Genomic DNA, 18,955 nt, shown 5'->3' with positions numbered 1-18,955 from the left:
GATTCTGTGTGGCTTTCATACGTACACGTGTGTTTGGGGTTTATTGGGCTTTGTATCGGTCAAATAAATGTGCGGAAACACTTTAAGAATTAAATAAAATTTCTATGAAATAGAAATATTGTGTTCATATTTATCCTACTCAAAGTGGTCAGCTTTGTGCAAGTTTAACTTCAGCTGCTACACTTTGATCATGGTGGACAAGGGTCCACTTTGCAGACATTAAAGGTTTAATACTGATGTGATCAGATGCTTTGGGAAGACCAGCTCTACTCCCACCTGCACAGACGTGCACGATTGCTCTTTGTTCTTAGCGAGACACCACATCGCCCGTGTGAAGCATTGTAACACTGTATAGACTTAAGACAATACAGTCAGAAGCTACATTCGTGCAGGTTTTGCCAGTAGAACATTGCATTGGATCAAGATGAGAAGTGTTTTTAATGTTATTGCTGATTGGTGTATATGGTCCTTGGCAGCTTCTCCGTGTTTAGTTCTAACTGTGGGGACAGAAAGCGAACCTGTTCCTGAAGACCTGAGAGGTTCATCACGTACCAGAAGATCTGACATGAAACCATTTTGAAGCGACAGCAGTATTCTAAAATCAGCGTAGAGGCCTCAGGATGGAGGGATATGATCCACTTTTCTGGTCTCAGTGAGCTTTCTGAATCAGCTGCAGCTGTCTGATCATCTTTAAACAGACTCTGTTCCAGCCGTCAGGTCTGCTGGGGATAAATGCCTGGAGCAGCTTTTCTAAATCACTGACACGTTAATCCTTGAAATGTTCTCCAGGTGATAGATTGATAACTGACTTGATAAGGCTGTTGGAGTTCAGGTCTGAGTCCATATTAACACCCGGACTTCCAGCTTGGTTTGTGGTTTTTAACGACACAGACTGAAGCTGAGCTCAGATTTGAACTGTCCAAAGACAATTACCTCTGATTTGTCTTTGTTTAACTGAAGGAAATTCTGGATCGTCCAGTTGCTTGAGGCACTTAATGAATGTTTGTAGGAAATTATGACCTATAAATTAACAAATTATAACGCTGAGCAATAGGGTGATGCAGATTTGTGTGTTGTCCATACGACTGAGGTAACAAATGTTACTGTGCATAATCTGAGCCAGTGGGAGCATGGAAATCCAATCCTATTTAACTAAATTTATAAAGCACTTTGTTTCAAGTCCTGTACAGATGAAATCAACTGAAATAAATAAATCAAAAGACAAAACATAAATAAAACATTTTGTAATACAATAAAAACATTAGAATATACTAAAAATAGAGGTAAAAAAAAAAAAAACGTCAATAAGTTACAGGGTGCTGAAAGTCAAAGAGATTAGTTTCAGGTAGGATTTAAAAATCAATGTCCTACTGTTCTGTCCTACCCATCGAGACATCCTGCCAATGCTGACAAAAACGTTATTGCCTACAAATTAGTTCTACCATCAACCTCAGCATTTCAAAACAGCGGTGAGACTTTAGTGGTTCAAAAAGCGATGCGTATTAATTGTTCGTACAGTTAATGCTTCTTTAAATTATTGCTCTTCTAATCAGTGTGTGCCACCCAGACGAGGAATAATATTAGCAAAACATTTTGTCACGGTATAGCTGTTGTTTTGGGGGCCCCTGATCCATAAACTGAAGAGTTCTGATGTATGTAAAGTGAGGAAGCAAAGAAGAATGCAGGTTGTAATCCGGACACAGTGAAGAGGTCGAAGAAGGTAGCCAAGGATCTCGAAAGAGGCAAGGTTACACTGGGGAACACAGGTAATGGCACAATAAGTCATAGGAAGGTTATACGAGCAACACTGAGAAGCACTGGTGAGCCTGATTACCAACAGAGACTGTAAGACAATATTGCAAAGTCTGGAGCTCCTGCAGGTCCTTCAGAGTTCATAAGGAGTGCAGACGAGCAGCAGGTGTGCTGGAAGGAGCAGTCCAGACTCCTGTTTTGTTCTGGGCCTGGAATTCAGAACAAAACTACAACTGAGTGCAATCATGACAACACACACACACACATATATATATATATATATATATATAAAATGTCACTTTACCACTTTTACAATTCAATTTAAGGTTCCAGTTACGCTGGCATATTTATCCCATTTCACCCTTTAGGATGTTTTTAGCAAAATTTCAATACTTTTCACTTATTTTCATTCTACTTGAAATCATTTTGTTGTTTTGAACCATTCAGCTTTTCTGTGCTGACAATTTTGCCATTTTTTTTCTTTTCCAGTCATTTAAACAATTCTGGTTTTTTTCCTCAGCTTCAAATCGTTTCAATAATTTCTTTTTACCTTCAAATTCCTGCAACCAAGACTTCAGCAACGGGTTTTCTGCTAAAATTTAATCATTTTAGTGTGGTCAGCTATCCCAATCAAACTTCATCAGCATTCTCACTGCTGTTTGGCAGGAAAGTTTTATCTAGTTTAAGTTGCAACTTCAAACCTGTACACCATCAGCCAGCAAGCACCCTACAAAAAATATCAGTACTGTCTGAGGTAATGTTCATTGTTGTCACAGTCCCCAGAGACGTTTTAATCATAAATGTGTTGCCTTATCAGTCAGTTACTTTAATTTTGTTCAATAGCACCTCCTGCTGTTTGGGTTTGTATAGCGGTAGTTTAATTCAGGTAGTCTGTGTCTCTAATTGATGATGTCATCAGTAAGTGTCGAGGCAGTTTTCTATGTCAGAGCAGAGGGAAAGTTTGTGCCTTTTTTATCAGTATCAATTTATCAATATCTTGTCTTAGGCATATTGTATGCCTCTTCAGGAAGACCTCAGATGATTCTACATGGACCTGCAAGGGGTGGCATCATTGTGGAAGACCATACACAGTGGAGGAACTCATTCAGAGCAAGAAGGTCATCATTCGATCTGTGCAGCAGGAAACTTGTGCTGAGGAAATGGAATGTATCAGGACCCAAAGAGAAATCCCCAAGGACAGTCCCTTGAAGATGCTGGATCCCTTCATTGATGAGGATGGCCTGTTAAGCGTCGGAGGACGCATACAGGCATCACAGTTGGGATATGAAGAGAAAAGGCCCCTAATCATTCCTGGAACGCATCACGTTGCATCCCTCTTTGTGCAACATCACCACACCAATCACAACACCAAAGACGCCATTTTACTGAGGGCGCTGTTCACTCAGCTGGCTACTGGATCATGGGTGCCAAAAGGTGTGTGAGCAGTTTAATTTTTAAGTGCATCCCATCTCGTAAGCTCCGTGGGACTTGTGAAGTTCAGAAAATGGCTGATTTACCATCTGATAGACTCAGCATGGAGCTGCCTTTTATGCAAGTTGGCATTGATGCATTTGGACCCTGGACCATTTCTGCTCGGCGTACAAGAGGTGGCTATGCTGATAATAAAAGATGGGCAGTCCTTTTCACCTGCTTAAGCACCAGAGCCATCCATCTTGAGGTCATAGAGTCCATGGACAGCTCAAGTTTTATAAATGCCCTGAGAAGGTTTCTAGCTATCCGTGGCCAGTCAAACAAATCCGTTCTGACCAGGGAACAAATTTCATTGGGGCATGCGAGGATCTAGGAATCTCCTCCAATATTGATGAAATGTGGTGAGGAGGAACCTTTCAGAAAAGGGCTGTACGTGGACATTCAATCTGCCTCATTCCTCCCACATGGGTGGGGTATGGGCGCGAACTTACCCGCAAGATCCTCCATTACATGCTTCTCCAGTCACGATCTTCTAGACTCACTCACGAGGTTCTCACCACCTTTATGGCTGAGGTCATAGCTATTGTGAACAACAGACCGCTAGTACCAGTGTTAACGGATGCTCAAGATCCATTCATCCTCACACCTGCCACGTTGCTTACACAGAAAAGCGGCCCTCATCCTATTCCTCCGGGTGAGTTTGATGACAAGGATCTGTACAAGCGACAGTGGTGGCAAGTGCAAAGCTTTGCCAACACATTCTGGGACAGATGGCGGAAACAGTACCTGTCTACCCTGCAGTCATGAAGGAAATGGACATCTAGTAGGCCGAACATCCCACCAGGATCCGTATTGCTCATGAGGGATTGTCAGTCCAAGAGGAATGACTGGCCTTCAGGAGTCATAACTCAGGTTTTCCCTAGCAAGGACGGAAGGATCCGTAAGGTGGAGGTGAAAATCAACGGACGGGCTGGAATGAAGCTGTTTCTTAGGCCAGTGGCAGAAGTGGTCTTGCTGTTCTCTCCTGAGGAATAAGGACGAGGGCCTTCTTCATTCTGGCCTGAGCTCTTTAGTTATAACTTGTGGTATCTTGGGATACCAGGCGGGGAGTGTGTTGCCTTATCATTCAGTTACTTTCAATTCAATTTTATTTATATTGCGCCAAATTTCAACAATTGTCATCTCAAGGCACATAAATAATATAGTCCAATTCAAGCCAATTGGAATTCAATTTATTGTAATAATAATCCAATTAATTTTTTCAAAGGTTTACCTTTTTCAAAGGTTTAATTACAGCAACCTTAAAAGTCTGAGGTACATATCCTGTCAACAAAGACAGATTGATCAAATCCATTATGGAAGTGTCAATTAAGGGGAAAACCTCCTTGAACAGTCTGGTTGGGATTGGGTCTAAAATACAAGTTGATGGTTTAGTACTAAACAAGCTTTCATCCAATAAGCTTTCAATCATCCAGTTAAAACTGTTGCAGTAACTTTACTGAATCTGCAGCCCTGAGTACAATAGGCTCTACTTATATATATGTACAGGTTATTGCTTGGGAAATATGAGCCATAAATTGTTTTACACTTGTTTGTATTGTATACTATAGCTATATTATAACTGTTTTACTGTTTTCTCCTGCCTTAGACAACAGTATACTGCAGATCCTCCAACTGAAAAGTCGTTTGAATGTGGTACTGGGACATTTGGGCCCTGTGACTTGTGGGCGGGAATCTTTATGGCTCGGGTTGATTCCCACAGAGCCATCATATAAGGTCTGTGGTTACACCTCAACTCACAATGACAAGGACTTCAATAGCCAATATCATCCTTCTCAGGTCAGGGATGGGGAGGACAGTTTGAAGCTTGCATTTACAAACTGTGACCACTAGGTGTGCTGCTGAGCCAACTGGTTCCAGTTGACAGAGACGCCATGACTAAAGAATGTAAACCATCAATGTCTGTGTAGTAATTCATTTTTATTTATTCAGGCTTTAATTATTAAAGGAGTAATACATGCATATTAATGAATTCCTTCATTGAAATTAATATTGTGTCCTTCACCACCATGCTTATATGGCTAACAGAGCACTTCGCTCCCAAACTGCAGGTTTACTTGTTGTTCCCAGAGTTTCTAAAAGTAGAATGGGAGGTAGAGCCTTCAGTTATCAGGCCCCTCTCTTGTGGAATCAGCTGCCAGTATATGTCCGGGAAGCAGACACCCTTTCCACTTTTAAGATTAGGCTTAAAACTTTCCTTTTTGATAAAGCTTATAGTTAGGGATGGCTCAGGTAATCCTGAAACATCCCATAGTTAAGCTGCTATAGGCTTAGACTGCTGGGGGACCTCATCTGTCACACCTTTCCTCACTTTGCTCTCTTTTTCCCCCCCGTTTAATTTCTCAAATGATTTTATGTACATGTGACATTATTGTGGTTATTAACTTGTGTTTCCCTGTTCCAACAGATATCCTTTGAATGGTGTCGTCCCCCCCCCCTCTTTTCTGTCTTCTCAAACCCCAGCTGGTCGAGGCGGATGGCCACCCTTCCTGGTTCTGGTTCTGCCAGAGGTTTCTTCCTGTTAAAAGGGAGTCGTTCCTTTCCACAGTCGCCTCAGGCTCAGGATGGGAGATTGGACTGAAGACAAGTTTCGGTCCAATCTGTTGGTTTCCTTAGCTCGGATATTATTTTTTGAATTGGCTCTATATGAATGAATTGGATTATGATTACAATAAATTGAATTCCAATTGGCTTGAATTGGACTATATTACTTAAGTGCCTTGAGATGACAATTGTTGTAATCTGGCGCTATATAAATAAAATTGAATTGAATTGAATTGAATATGTGATGATGACAACAGGCCCCTCACACAGTCAGTCCTTGACCTGAAAGTTGTAAAGTTTTTTTCTCTTTAAATTTCATGTACCAACACCTTGTGTACTGTGGTGGTCTGCTTTAAATTCTCCCCAATATTTGTCCAAAATCAAAGCTCTTTGCAAAGGGCATGGCTCATTTGTAAAAGGAGTATATCTGAAAAGTGACATTTACTTTTTGAATTTCAACCTCATCAACTAGCTTCACCATTACTGCAATAAATAGACAAGATTTGCTGTCATGGATGAAAAAACGCTAAGGAGCTAACTGCCTTTAACTGTTCTTGGTTGAAAGGATCTTTATTAAATTTGGCTGAGATATGCTGCATTATTTCATATAACTGCACACAACTTTCATTTTGAGCTTTGTCCTTCTGCTGATGGAACGTTAAGGTTTTTGATTGATTGATTTCTTTTATTTTGAATACAGGGAAAAAAATTTACAAACAAAAATAAATAAATAAAAAATATATACTGTATATATAAATGCCAAATGCATTCAATATCATGTTTGAAAAGGAGCAGGAAGAAGTAAAAAACGTATTAAATCCTACCCCTAGTCTATATACATACCTACACCGACACGTGCACATATACACATAGATCTACACAATACACACATCTATCTCTATATACATATATATCCGAATATGCCTTCGGTCTCACACAAACTTTTTTTTCCCTCCTCTCTTTCATTCCTTTTCCCTTCAATTCATAATGGCAGAACCACTATCCCCAAAGTGCCCCAAACCCTCCTCAAGCCCCCTCCTCCCTGTATCTTGTAAAAAGAATTTGTTTACAGTTGTTTTTGAACTGGTTGATGTTGGGACATTGCTTCAGTTCCATGCTCAGTCTGTTCCATAGCCTTACTCCGTTATTTGTTATGCAGAATCTTTTCATTGTAGTTCTATATCTTTGGATCTTAAAATTAAACATTTCCCTTAAATCATACCCTCCCTCTCTTTCATGAAACATATTTTGCAAGTGACTTGGTAACAGATTATTCCTGGCTTTGAAAAGAAATTGTGCTGTTTGGAATTCTATCATATCATAGAGTTTTATTATTTTAGACTTTCCAAATAATAAACTGGTATGTCCCAGATAACTGACTTAATGAATTATTCTGATGACTCATTTTTGCAGAATGAATAGTGGCTCTAATTAACTTTTATATGTGTTTCCCATACCTCTGTGCAGTAATTTAAGTAAGGTAAGGCCATAGAACAGAACAGAGTGTGGAGTGATTTGTAATCTTAAAAAATGTTCTATACCAACCCCCACAATCTGTACCCATGCATGATGACTTCTTTTTTTGTTACCAAATATATATTTCATCTTGCTCAGATTTAGTGAAAGCTTGTTTTTAATCAAACCAATGTTTAATTTTGGTAAATTCTGAAGTAATAATGTACTGCTGTAGTTGCAGTAAATTCTCACCTGATCCAATTATATTTGTGTCATCTGCAAATAATTTGATGTACATGATGAATAGTTTAGGACCCAACACAGACACCTGTGATACACCACACACAATGTGCAAACATCTTGACTGATAAACTCCCATTTTCACAAAGAGTTTTAAACACATTACAGTAGTGGTGTGTGGTCATCTAGAGCCTATAAAATCCACAGTTCAGTGATAATTCAAATACATGGTGCATATTTAATAACCCATCACCTGCAGATTTAAACATGAGACATTGGTGTAAGTGGTGAAATTATGTGATGAAAGGGTTCATTTTAATGGGAAAGGGGAAAAACAAATTTCGGCAGAATCAAACCTTTTGTTTGATTGTCCAAAAACTTTTTATTTGGTAAAAAATTATCGATACACGACATTGTGATCTTTATGGGATCACATTTATTTTTTTTAAACTATTTGTTACACATAACTTTTCTTTTTTCTAATTACTGTAAATGTGCAAATGTTGACATGTTCATTATGGCGCAATCTTTCCAGGCTCTCGTTTGTCAGATCCCACCACCTGTGGTCTTGAGGCCAAGACACACTTCTGTTATGAAATGAGAAAAATATCTTTTAAAAACGTTTGGAGCATATGTGAAGGTAGTTTTGAGTTTCTACCCATTTCTGGGTGACTGTATCTGATAAAACTGATGAAATGTGCTTGGTAAATATCTGTCCTCATGAGCAAAATGACAACATGCTAAATTTGTCAGAGGCCTTTTTGAACCCGACTGACCCTCTGTAAAACTGGCTGTAGTATGAGGAATAAATTTGTCATGGCTTTAATATTTGGGATACCTCAACATTAAAAGATTGACTCAACGTGGAATGATCCGGTAGCATCACATAGATGGCAAAGTATGGGCAAGTCACAGAAACACTTTCTCACTCTTAAACAGTCACACAAATACAGCGTTTTGTTCAGAAGAAACATACAGATGAGGCGAAATTGTACTCAGATCATTATACACGAGAAAGATTAAATGTTCCATCCATCCATCCATATTGTGGTCCTAATCTACCCCCAAAGATCATGTGAATGATGCCGAGTCCCTTCTGTAATCCTGAAGCACGAGAAAAGGTCCAGCCCCGAAACCCGAGCGATGACAGTGTTCTTCTGAAAGCTGAAGATATTTCTTGTTTTCTTGAACTCGCATAACCAGATTCAGAACAGAATTTCCTGTGTGGTGGCTGCAGTGGTCCTCAGTACTGAACCAGAGAGTACACTTTGTGTGGTTTAAGTCGGTCGCTGCCGTTTAGCTCTTTGAGCTCGATGACCACCATGCAGCCCAGAACATCGGCCTGCTGCCTCCTCATCAGCTCACAAGCTGCGTACAGTGTTCCTGCAAAGCACGCACACACACGTCTGTGCTAAACATCAACACAGAGACGATAAAATAGCCAATAGAAACTGGAGAGGGTAATGAAGAAACTGTGGAGGAGACGTTAGTCGGGTTGCTAGGCAACATGAGGAGAAAGTTTTGAGATTGTATGAACACCTTTAAATCATGAGAGAAATCTGTCAAAATATCTTGTTGTCAGTGGGCTCACTGTGCTGTGCATGTACACAATCACACAGCAGCTCTGTGCACGTGAAGGTTAACTGACACACAAGGCTTTCACATTCAAGTTCAGCCTCCAGACTAATGGAAGGTGGTGCAGGTCCTGGAATCTACCTGGTACAGGACCTCCTAAACACCAGAAGAGCCCAGCAGCACATCACAGCGGGCTACATCACTGAGGTCATAGATGGAAATCTATACCCCAATCAATTCAGAGAGGAATTAACATTCTCAGATACAACACTGTGCCTAAATTTCTATATTTGTTTCAGAAAATTTGGTTGCTACCCCCAACCAACTTTCTCTTAAACTTGAGAAAATGTTTTCACCTATCACTCCCTTTGATAGAGAAGGACTTTTCTCTGGTACCACCGTACAGCAGTGCATTATTTCACAGTGTTTATCCATATCGCCATTATCAAGTCTAGAAACCACAGCAAGAGGGCTGCTTTGGGAAAGGTTTCATCTCCAGAGTGTGCAGTCTCATGGTTCAGGCCTGGAGATAGGACAGCATCTAATCTGAAGAATGCGTGAAAGCACAGCCGGTCAGTCCAAACAGCAGCAGAAAAACTGGTTTACGAGGACATGTATGACACCAGAGAGGTTCTACGGGTTTCACAGTACTGTCTCAGATTCATGTACAAGATGTGGAAACCTTTTTCACCGTGTGTTGAAATTTAATTGAAAGGGACTCCAACTTCAAGTTTTTTATGTTAGGATTATACCTTAATGACTATCAAGGGACGATAGAGCTGCTTTGAATCCATGTAATGCGTGCAAAAGGAGTCATCTCCATCCACCACTTTTTTAGAGAAAATATTACCTCTGTTCTTATAGGAAAACAAGCTCCCTATTCGAGCATTTGGGCTCTCTTCATGTAATACCTGAAGAGTGTGGATTTTTTTTCCTTGTAAACGCTTGAATTAATGTTCATTACCTTAGTAATCCAGTGAACAAAGTGGTTACAAAGCAGTTCTCACCTCCAGTAGCCAGAAGATCATCAATGAGCAGAATCTTCTGCCCTGGAGCCACTGCATCCACCTGGATCTCTGCCTCTGCCTAAAGGAAAAGAAGCACATACTTAAGAAAACCAGGGGCTGACACAAGGACACAAACTGGGTTGGTCTGTTGAACATGCACAAAAAATAAAGATTCATATTCCAACACGAGAGATACAGCACCAGATTCTGCACTCATCTCAACCACCTGAGGAAGATAGACACCTGGTTAGAGAGTTACAAAAGCAGACCATAGAGTCATGAATCATGAATGGAACTGAAGTTTCCCTGGAGGCCAGCAGGAATGACAGAGTCAAATCTGAATCCTTGAGACAGGCTCAGACTGCAGTTCAGGCCTGATTTATTCCCATGATGTGACCAAGTCCATATCTATATTTGGCCCAAACTCTTGATGTAAAGTGCCCTAAGATCACTTTTGTTTTGAAGCTTTGCTGTATGTCAAGGAAACTGATATCCCATTCTCACAAGAGTGTAAAATGCTGACGTTTTCTGCATTCCACTGAAGGAGCCTTCCTGTGTGGAAGACAGACTGTCGGTGGGATTGCCTGTACTTTCAGGAGGGATGGTGGTCGTCAAGACACCTCCTGTGTCTATACGGCAGGGAGCTTTCCCAGGCTTCATGTCTACGGAGGTGGTTCTGCTAGCGATAGGTGAACCGGTGAGACATGACAATCTATCCGTCTGATCCCTGCTGTTGAAGAGAGCTGGACGCTGAGGTTATGACAAGGAACTTTTCCTACTGGAAATCAAGAACATGGATCTTCCTCTCTCAGTTCTATTGCTGAGACCTGCAGGCATGGCAAACTTTACGTTTCACACAAACACCCAAAGAGATTCTGGGCAAGTGGGTGCCTTCATTTAACACCTTCATCAGGACTCAAACCCTGCACTCTGCCATTTGTTACAACATCACCTCTGCCAGACTGATCCACAGGGTGGTGGAGGAGAGCCACGCTGCTCTGCCACAATCCAACTTTGTGTGACCAGTGCTTTCAGGGTGACGAATATAGTTTCCCCTCCCTGTCTGTTTCCCCAGCTGTGGGAGAGTGGAGGGACGAGGGGGGAGTCAGTTGCTATCCCTCAAAACTCCTCGACTGGAAGGTCTTCACTTTACAGGTATGCATACAAGCAGGCTGTTGAAAAGCGAACGGCAGACCTCCAGTGATGGGCCAATAGCTTCGAACCAATACAGAGCATTCCCAGCTTGTCACATTTATTTGTGCTTTTAAAATTCTGGTTTCAGGCCCTTGGAAAGATTTTCTCTTTTCCTCTGTTCATCTATGGACCCAAGTACTCTGCAGAGAGAAAGGTGGTACATTGTCTGTGGAACTTTATATCTGGTTCTGCAAAACTGGCCATACGGCTGACCAGAATGATACAGATTCAGGGCTCTGGTAGCGTAGCCGGTTTCAGTGTTGAAGGGAATTGCAAAGGCTAGACTGAGGGAGGGGCCTTGTGTTTGGTGGGAGCGGATGGGGTGCTGGTTCTGAACTTTTGAGAAAGTTTTCTTTTGTATTAAGTCTAAACTGTAACTGATATATTTTCTCCAGGCAATGGTTAACAGAGAGACTTTTTAAACCCCCACCCTCTCTCTCTACACACACACAGACTTTATATGGGACTTTCAACTGCCTGTAGTGTTAGACCAACATATGAGTGTGTTGGTGATGTTCCTTACCTTGCCATACTCCAAATCATAAGCCACAGATACTGTGGCTCCAGGCAGTTTGCCTTTCTTTCTGACCAGGACAAAGCCAATGCCCAATCTCTGGGCGAGCAGAGGCCCAAACAGGAAACCACGTGCATCTAAACCTGAAAAAGGAAGGAAAAAACCTAAATGAGTTGGCAACAATAAAACACACCATGAGAAAGCCTTGTGTAAAATACAGGTGGACTCTCATGACAGTTAAGATCTACTACAGTGGGATGTGACAGATGCATACATCAATATAACAGCGCATGCAACCGCACATCACTGGATCATGTGGACCAAGTTCATGTTCTGCTGACGGTGCCTGTAAAGCTCAGCCTGTAACCTCTTTGCTGCAGTCTAAATATACACGAGCAAAGGTTGCAGCAAACGTGGCAGGATCAGAAGAAAGTGGAACATCACTGGCAGGGTCTGCAGAGAAATACACCATGCACACTTTCAGAGGGTCATAAGACATGACTGAAGATTATATTCATACAAGTCTCTGTGTTGTTTAAGAGCATTCAACTTAGTCTGTCTTTTGGATGGGCGTGTAAATGTGACAGGTCTGATTTCCTTTTCAAAATTAATGAAATTTCTTCTGTAGTTATAGCTGCCTCTCAATCTGTAGTTATTACCTCTGATATCTTTGGTATCTAAATGTCATCTAGAAAATTATTTTGCTCTTGTGCCTTATGTATCATATGAAACCGGCATAGTTTTTACAGGCTGTAAAATTTCAGCATGGGCTTGCAGGTATTGTTCATCAATCCTGTAAATTTAGCACTTATGAGGGAAATTCCCACATGCATTTAGAGTGATATTATTGAACAGTGTTCTGAACTGATTCCACAATTGTAAGGTATAAAAGGACACAGGATGAATACGCCCTTTGGGTTGCTTCCCACAGATCCATCAGATTAGTACTTGAGGAGTTTGGCGGTTGGATGAACACCTCAGACTCTTAATGTGTTCTTTGAGCATTTACTGTGGAGACCAAAGCTGTCTGCCCAGTGTTTTGAAGTCAAGGAACATTTCTCCCAGGGATGTGAACAGGAGATGGCAAGATTCTCTAAATCCATGATTTCCTGATTCTGGAAACACTTCACCAGGAAGATCCCCGCAGAATTCCCATTCAGAATCCTGGCCCCATACTGAACGTAGACTATTGCATAATTACATCTATGCTAACACGGTTAAAAGGTTACATGTAATACGACATGTCACAGAAAATAATATTGAGTCAGCACTGATTAACTCCCAAAAAGCGTTTGATGCAGTTTGTTAAAAAAAAAAATCTATACATTTGTATTTTATGAGAACTTCATGAAAGTGATTAAAGCATTGTACAAGAAATCAAAAAGAATGGGGACCTTGCTACTTTTTTTTTTGCAGACAGTATTCTACAATACTTAGAACAGGGCACACAACCCTGATTGATGTGTTGTATAGAGGAATATGGCCCAATGTCCAAAAACATAGCTCGAAAGAATCAGCTAAAATGTGATATCCACTCAATAACACACTTGGGTGTGTACTTACCCACAAATTTAACAACCTCGTTTAGCATTAACTTTGGGCTCCAAAAGAAAAGCAGATGTCAGAAGGTGGAAAGTTATTCCTTTCTTAAATTTAAGCTCCAGGGTTGAATCAGTTTAAATGAATATCCTGCCAAGAATATTGTACCTTTTTCAGACATCGCCTGTGGAGGCAACAAACCAACAATTTGTTCAGTGGGACAAGCTCATATCTAGGTACATATGGAAAGGCCGGAAGCCAAGGATTAAATATAAAAGAATACAGCCCATAAAGGAGTATGGAGGAATGGCGCTTCCATGTTTATCAGAGTAGTACTATGCAGCCCAGCTACGGCCTCTGTGTCGGTGTAATCCTGGGTACTTGGCCAAGTGGAAGGAGCTTGAGTTGGCCATGTCTAGGATCCCACTCCAAGCAACTGTATCAGATGACATACTAACGCAGCACCTTCTAGACAGAGCGAATTCATTTATATATATATATATATATATATATATACACTCAGAAACTGTGGAACATACAGAAAACAACATCATAGAGGTGGTGCTCCTTTGACAGCAACCCCCCGACCAATCATAAAAGATTTAGGACGCGGGCAAAAAATGGCATTGCTGCTTATTGCACTCTGACACACAAGGGATCATTGAAGACTTTCCAGACCATGAAGGAAGAATACAACCTTCAACACCAGGCTTTCTACAGTCTCCCTAAAATGTGCCATTACCCTGAAATACTTAACAATTTGCTAACCTAGAGGGAGAAATTATAAAAATCTTTATATCTGCTTATAATTCTGAAATTTACAACTGATTCATTGTATGTTGAGGAGAAATGTAATGGGGAGGGTGATGGCATTCTTTCTGAGGATCAATGCTTGTCAAATACAATGGAAAACCAAAAGTTCTTTGGCTCGTATATGTCTAAGACCCCAGGCTCCACTAAGAGATGATTGGATAGACATGGTTTATGAAATAAAACAAAATGGAGACTGACATACTCACACAGACCAACTTGTGTTCTGGGTGGGTTTTCTTCATAGGTTCCTGAAGATTTATATGAGGTAACATTCTCAAATATTACCATTCCTCCCAGTTCTATGCTTTACATAGTTCTGTTGTTGGTACCAGAGAAATCTTCCAAGTAATGGCGAATGGATGAGAAATCCTGAGACACACTCTGTTTAATTAGGCAATTAGGGAAGTCATTCTGCGTTTTCCTCAGTTTTTATTTTTTTTAATCCCTTGAACAATACAACATGTAAGGATTAGGGTGAGTCTTTTCTCCCCTTCCCTTTTTCTAAATGCATCTCCAATATGTCTATTTGATATTCCTGAAATGTAATGGCTATGATAGTCCAACAACATACTAGTTTTCTCTGAAAAAAAAACAGCAAGAACTAAACCAAAACTTGAAAAAGCTGATGTAAATCATTAGATGAAGCAAGTCAGCCTGAAATGAGTGTGTAATTAAAGAGGTACTCTGGCTCCTGTTGGACAGCTCCTTTAAGACTAAATAAACATGAATAATAGGTTAAAGATGTAATTTCTTACCAACGATCAGATCAACCTGCTGATGATTGCTCCTAACATGTTCTTCAAACAGGTCGATTACGGCTGTAAGAGCAGCAGCATCTTTCAGGATGGGACATATATCTCTGCAAGACAATACGGCAGTAACTTTTTTATCAGAGCTCCCATGATGCACCTCTCCTCCCTCCATGTACATATGACATCATTGTTGTCATTAACTTGTGTTTCTCTCTCTCAGCAGGTGTCTCTGGCCTGGTGTTACGGTGTTTGTTGTCCCCTCTTTCCTGTCCTCTCAGCCCCCAGCTGGTCCAGGCAGATGGACCCTTCCTGGTTCTGGTTCTGATGGAGGTTTCTTCCTTCTCCACAGTCGCCTCGTGCAGCTCAGGTCGGGGGATTGAATCCAAGAGAAGGTCAAGATCAATTTGTTGGTTTCCTTAGCTAGGCTACTTTTTTCAATTGGCTTTATATGAATTGGACTCATTTTGAATTCAATTAATTGGATTTGATTGTATTATGATTACAATGAATTGGACTCATATATATATATATATATATATATATATATATATATATATATATATATAAAGTTGAATTTAATTGAATTCCAAAAGGGGGCATTTCCATCCAACTACCAGCCAATAAGCTGCCTCTGTACATATGGGAGCTCCTGTCAGCTGATACAAAGCTGTGGTTTTCACCTCTCATCCAGAACCATGACACTATACACTCCTGCCTCTGTGAAACAGCTTAAGGTACAGTTCATATCAAATATTCATGAGGCAGAAATAATGGCTTACTTTTGTGATCTTTTTATATAAATTGATGTTATATTGCTTCAGAGATGGTTACTACTTAATAAATTAACTGTAACACCACATGCATTTCTATCATAAGAGCAGAAAAGTGACATAAAGTCAATATGTACTTCATAGAGATGCTATATTCTTGCAGCAGAAACAAAGTATGGCTGAAAATGAACAACTTTTTACAGTCTGGTCATTCCTCCACCGAGATAAAGCCTTTTTCTGCTGAATGCACTCATTCATTTGTTGACCACATGCTGTGGTCTTGTGGCTCACTCTTTGAACCGGACTATAAACTGAATCACATGTCACCACTGCATTCAGCAGGTGTGGGTCCAACACTGCACGTGATGTACTCCATTTCTCCTTCACACGTTAAAGTCCACGGACCGCTCACACCGCGTGGACCCTGTGCTCCAGGTTTTCTCACCTGAATTCGATGCCCTTCTTGGGAAAGTCGGGGAAAGCTCGGATGTGTCTGCGAACCAACTGCAATTTGGACTCGAAATCAGTGGTCATTTTTAAAGTCACGATGTGAACCGAGCACTTCTCACTGAAAGCTCGTCTCTTCCCGAAGGACTTCTGCTTCTGCTTCTTCTTCTTCTTCTTCTTCTTTTTTGATTTTTAATGGCAGCTGGCATCCTTGATGTTGCATATGCCGCCATCTACTGGCCTAAACTTCTTTCTAATTCTTCTTTTCTATATTCTTTTAATTATTCCACTAGACACCAGGAATCCTATAATTATTTTCATTCTTTCTTTAGATTTACCAGATTCTACTATCTTTTTCAGATTACATTATCTTATTCCTGCCTTCTGCAGCCCTATCTTCATTATTTCCCTCTCTCATATTTGGGACATGCTATCATTATGTTCCACTGTCTCCCTCTCCCCACAGCTACACCGCCCAGTTGGATGTTTCCCCCTTATTTTAAGTGTATTTTTCAGTTTACAATGTCGTATTCTTATTCTGCTCAGAATGACTTGTTTTGTTCTGTTCTGTCCATAACACCCTACTTCTCCTGCTACACTTTGTAATGTATATAAATGTCTTCCTTTTTCCTGATTCTTTCAATATTGATTTCACTGTTTATTTCTTTCCACACTAAACTTTTCCCCTCTGTTTTTGATCATTTTACTTTAATTTCCACCACCTCTTTCTTTACTGCCTCCTTAGCAATCTGCTTTTTCATTTCCTTTTATTCCTACATTAGCTGGTACCCACATGATCACTATTTCCCTCTTTAACTGTATTTCATATAAAATTTCCTTTTTTTTCCAAATTTGCTGTTCCGTTTTTTAATACTTAAGAGTGATGAAAATGAATCACTACATATAACTATTCTCCTATCCCTCACCCCCTCCATCCATTCTATTGCTAGCAATATTGCACATAATTCCACTGCATATATACTTAAATTATCCAGTGTTGTTCTTGAAATTGTCCTATTATAAATGGGAACCACCATTGCTGCTGCTGTTACTCCTGTTGCCTGTTCTTTGGACCCATCTGTATATATATACACATATTCTTTATATTTTTCCTCCACATAGTTATAAAATTCCTGTACTAGATCTGCTGTTTTATTTCTTTCCTTGATGTTCCACATATTTAAGTCTACATTTGTTTATTGTAACATCCATTTTGGTTTCGTTGTCCAAAGAACTGTTGGGCTTAATTCCACATGTTGTATTTTTAGTTGTTCTGCCAAACCCTCACTGACTCACCCAAAACTATTTTTTTTCTTTCCCCTTTTCCCAGCACATCTCCAGAACTCTCTTTGCTGGATGTTCACCATTGTATCCTTTTAAATTTATCCAGTAATCGGCAATTAACTGTTTTCTTTTAAGCCATGACGGCATTTCTCCTGCTTCAACCTGTAGTGAACATATTGGTGCTGTTTTTATTGCTCCTAGACAAGTTCTTAATGCTCTAGCTTGAATTATGTCTAATTGCGGAAGAACTGATTTTGCTACCGATCCATATCCCACACTGCCATAATCTATTCTAGACCTTATTAATGCTATATATATATATATATATATTCCTGCTGGTATACTGTCGAATATATCGTTTATCATTATTGTAAATAACGTTGGACTTATCACACTCCCCTGCAGCGTACCATTCTCTACCATATAGCTCTCTGACACCTCCGACCTTATTTTAACTTTTATAACTTGTATATCCCTTAAAAATCAATAGTCCAGTTAAACATGTTTCCCTCAATTCCCATTCGATGCATTTTAATTACCAATCCCTTTCTCCACAACATGTCATCTGCCTTTTCAACATCAAAAAACACTGCTGCCACCGTTTCTTTATTTACTTGTGCTTTTCTTAAATCATCTCCGAGGCACACTACTGGATCCATAGCACTCCGACCTCTTCTAAACCCACTCTGATGTCTAGTTACCAATCCCCTTTTTTCTATATAATACATCAGCCTTTCATTTATCATTCTTTCCATTATCTTAACTGTATGTGATGTTAGTGCTATGGACCTGTAATTTATTTTTCTTACTATGATCTTTCCCCAGCTGCCTAATTGGTATTATAATTGCCTCCTTCCAACTTTGTGGTACTTTCCCCTCTTTCCAGACTTTACTGAATAATGATAATATCTTTGTTAATCCCCCCTCACTTAAATGTTTGCTCAAAGTGTAACATATCCCATCTTTGCCTTGCACACTCCTTCTTGTATTTTCTATTGCTCTTTTCATTTCTCTACTTGTAAATGGGACATCTAATTCATTTTCTGTACTTTCCTTTCCTTTTAACACCTCCCTGTTTTCATATCTATTTTTCTTCCTGCCATTTCTTCCCTCCTCAGTTAAATTATTTTAAGTGTGCACCGCAACAAAAGTTTTAACCATTAATTCCGCCTTTTCTTTATTAGTTATAGCCACTTCCTCTCCAGAACTCAGGACTGGATAAGTCCAATCCTTCCTATCCCCACCCATTTTCCTCAACAATCCCCATACTTCTCCTTCACCATCTTCATTTAGCTCCCAATCGATCCACAAAATTTCCTCCAATACGACCTCTTTGCTTGTCTTATTGTTTTCCTTACCATTGCTTGCGCTTGCTTATATTGAATCATGTGTTGAAAGTTATGGTATCTTTTAACTAACTTAAACGCTTTATTTCTACTCTTTATTGCCTGTTTGCATTTTTCATCCAACCATGGTACTAACTTGTTTTTCTTTCTTCCTGAACTTTTAGGTATACATCTGTTCGCTGCTGATATGAACCCCTTGCTTTATGTCCCTGTCCATCATTTCCACCTCCAT

General features: G+C 40.0%; 1 protein-coding gene across 1 annotated transcript; it reads right to left on the bottom strand.

Moving 5' to 3' along the window:
• Positions 1 to 7,895: 7,895 nt before the first annotated feature.
• On the bottom strand, positions 7,896 to 16,259 carry aprt (adenine phosphoribosyltransferase). Its single transcript, XM_072391528.1, has 5 exons — positions 16,092 to 16,259; positions 14,880 to 14,983; positions 11,782 to 11,915; positions 10,065 to 10,143; positions 7,896 to 8,865 (listed from the first exon to the last, which is right to left on the bottom strand). Exons 1-5 carry the CDS (start codon positions 16,178 to 16,180, stop codon positions 8,726 to 8,728), a joined length of 546 nt encoding a protein of 181 aa, XP_072247629.1. The 5' UTR covers positions 16,181 to 16,259; the 3' UTR covers positions 7,896 to 8,725.
• Between the last annotated feature and the right edge of the window lie 2,696 nt (positions 16,260 to 18,955).

The sequence above is a fragment of the Leuresthes tenuis genome, unplaced genomic scaffold (genome assembly GCF_036924035.1).
Source record: "Leuresthes tenuis unplaced genomic scaffold, fLeuTen1.0.hap1 SCAF_8, whole genome shotgun sequence".
Classification (NCBI taxonomy): Eukaryota; Metazoa; Chordata; class Actinopteri; order Atheriniformes; family Atherinopsidae; genus Leuresthes; species Leuresthes tenuis.
This window is presented reverse-complemented; position numbering and strand designations above follow the sequence as displayed.

What these genes read in the sequence shown, in the direction of transcription:
- aprt (XM_072391528.1), bottom strand. Translation starts at nt 16,180, where the DNA reads ATGACCACTGATTTCGAGTCCAAATTGCAGTTGGTTCGCAGACACATC. An exon ending in AAGAAGGGCATCGAATTCAG is followed by an intron (nt 14,984 to 16,091) that starts GTGAGAAAACCT and finishes ATTGTCTTGCAG; the next exon opens with AGATATATGTCCCATCCTGA. An exon ending in TGATCTTCTGGCTACTGGAG is followed by an intron (nt 8,866 to 10,064) that starts GTGAGAACTGCT and finishes CGTGCTTTGCAG; the next exon opens with GAACACTGTACGCAGCTTGT.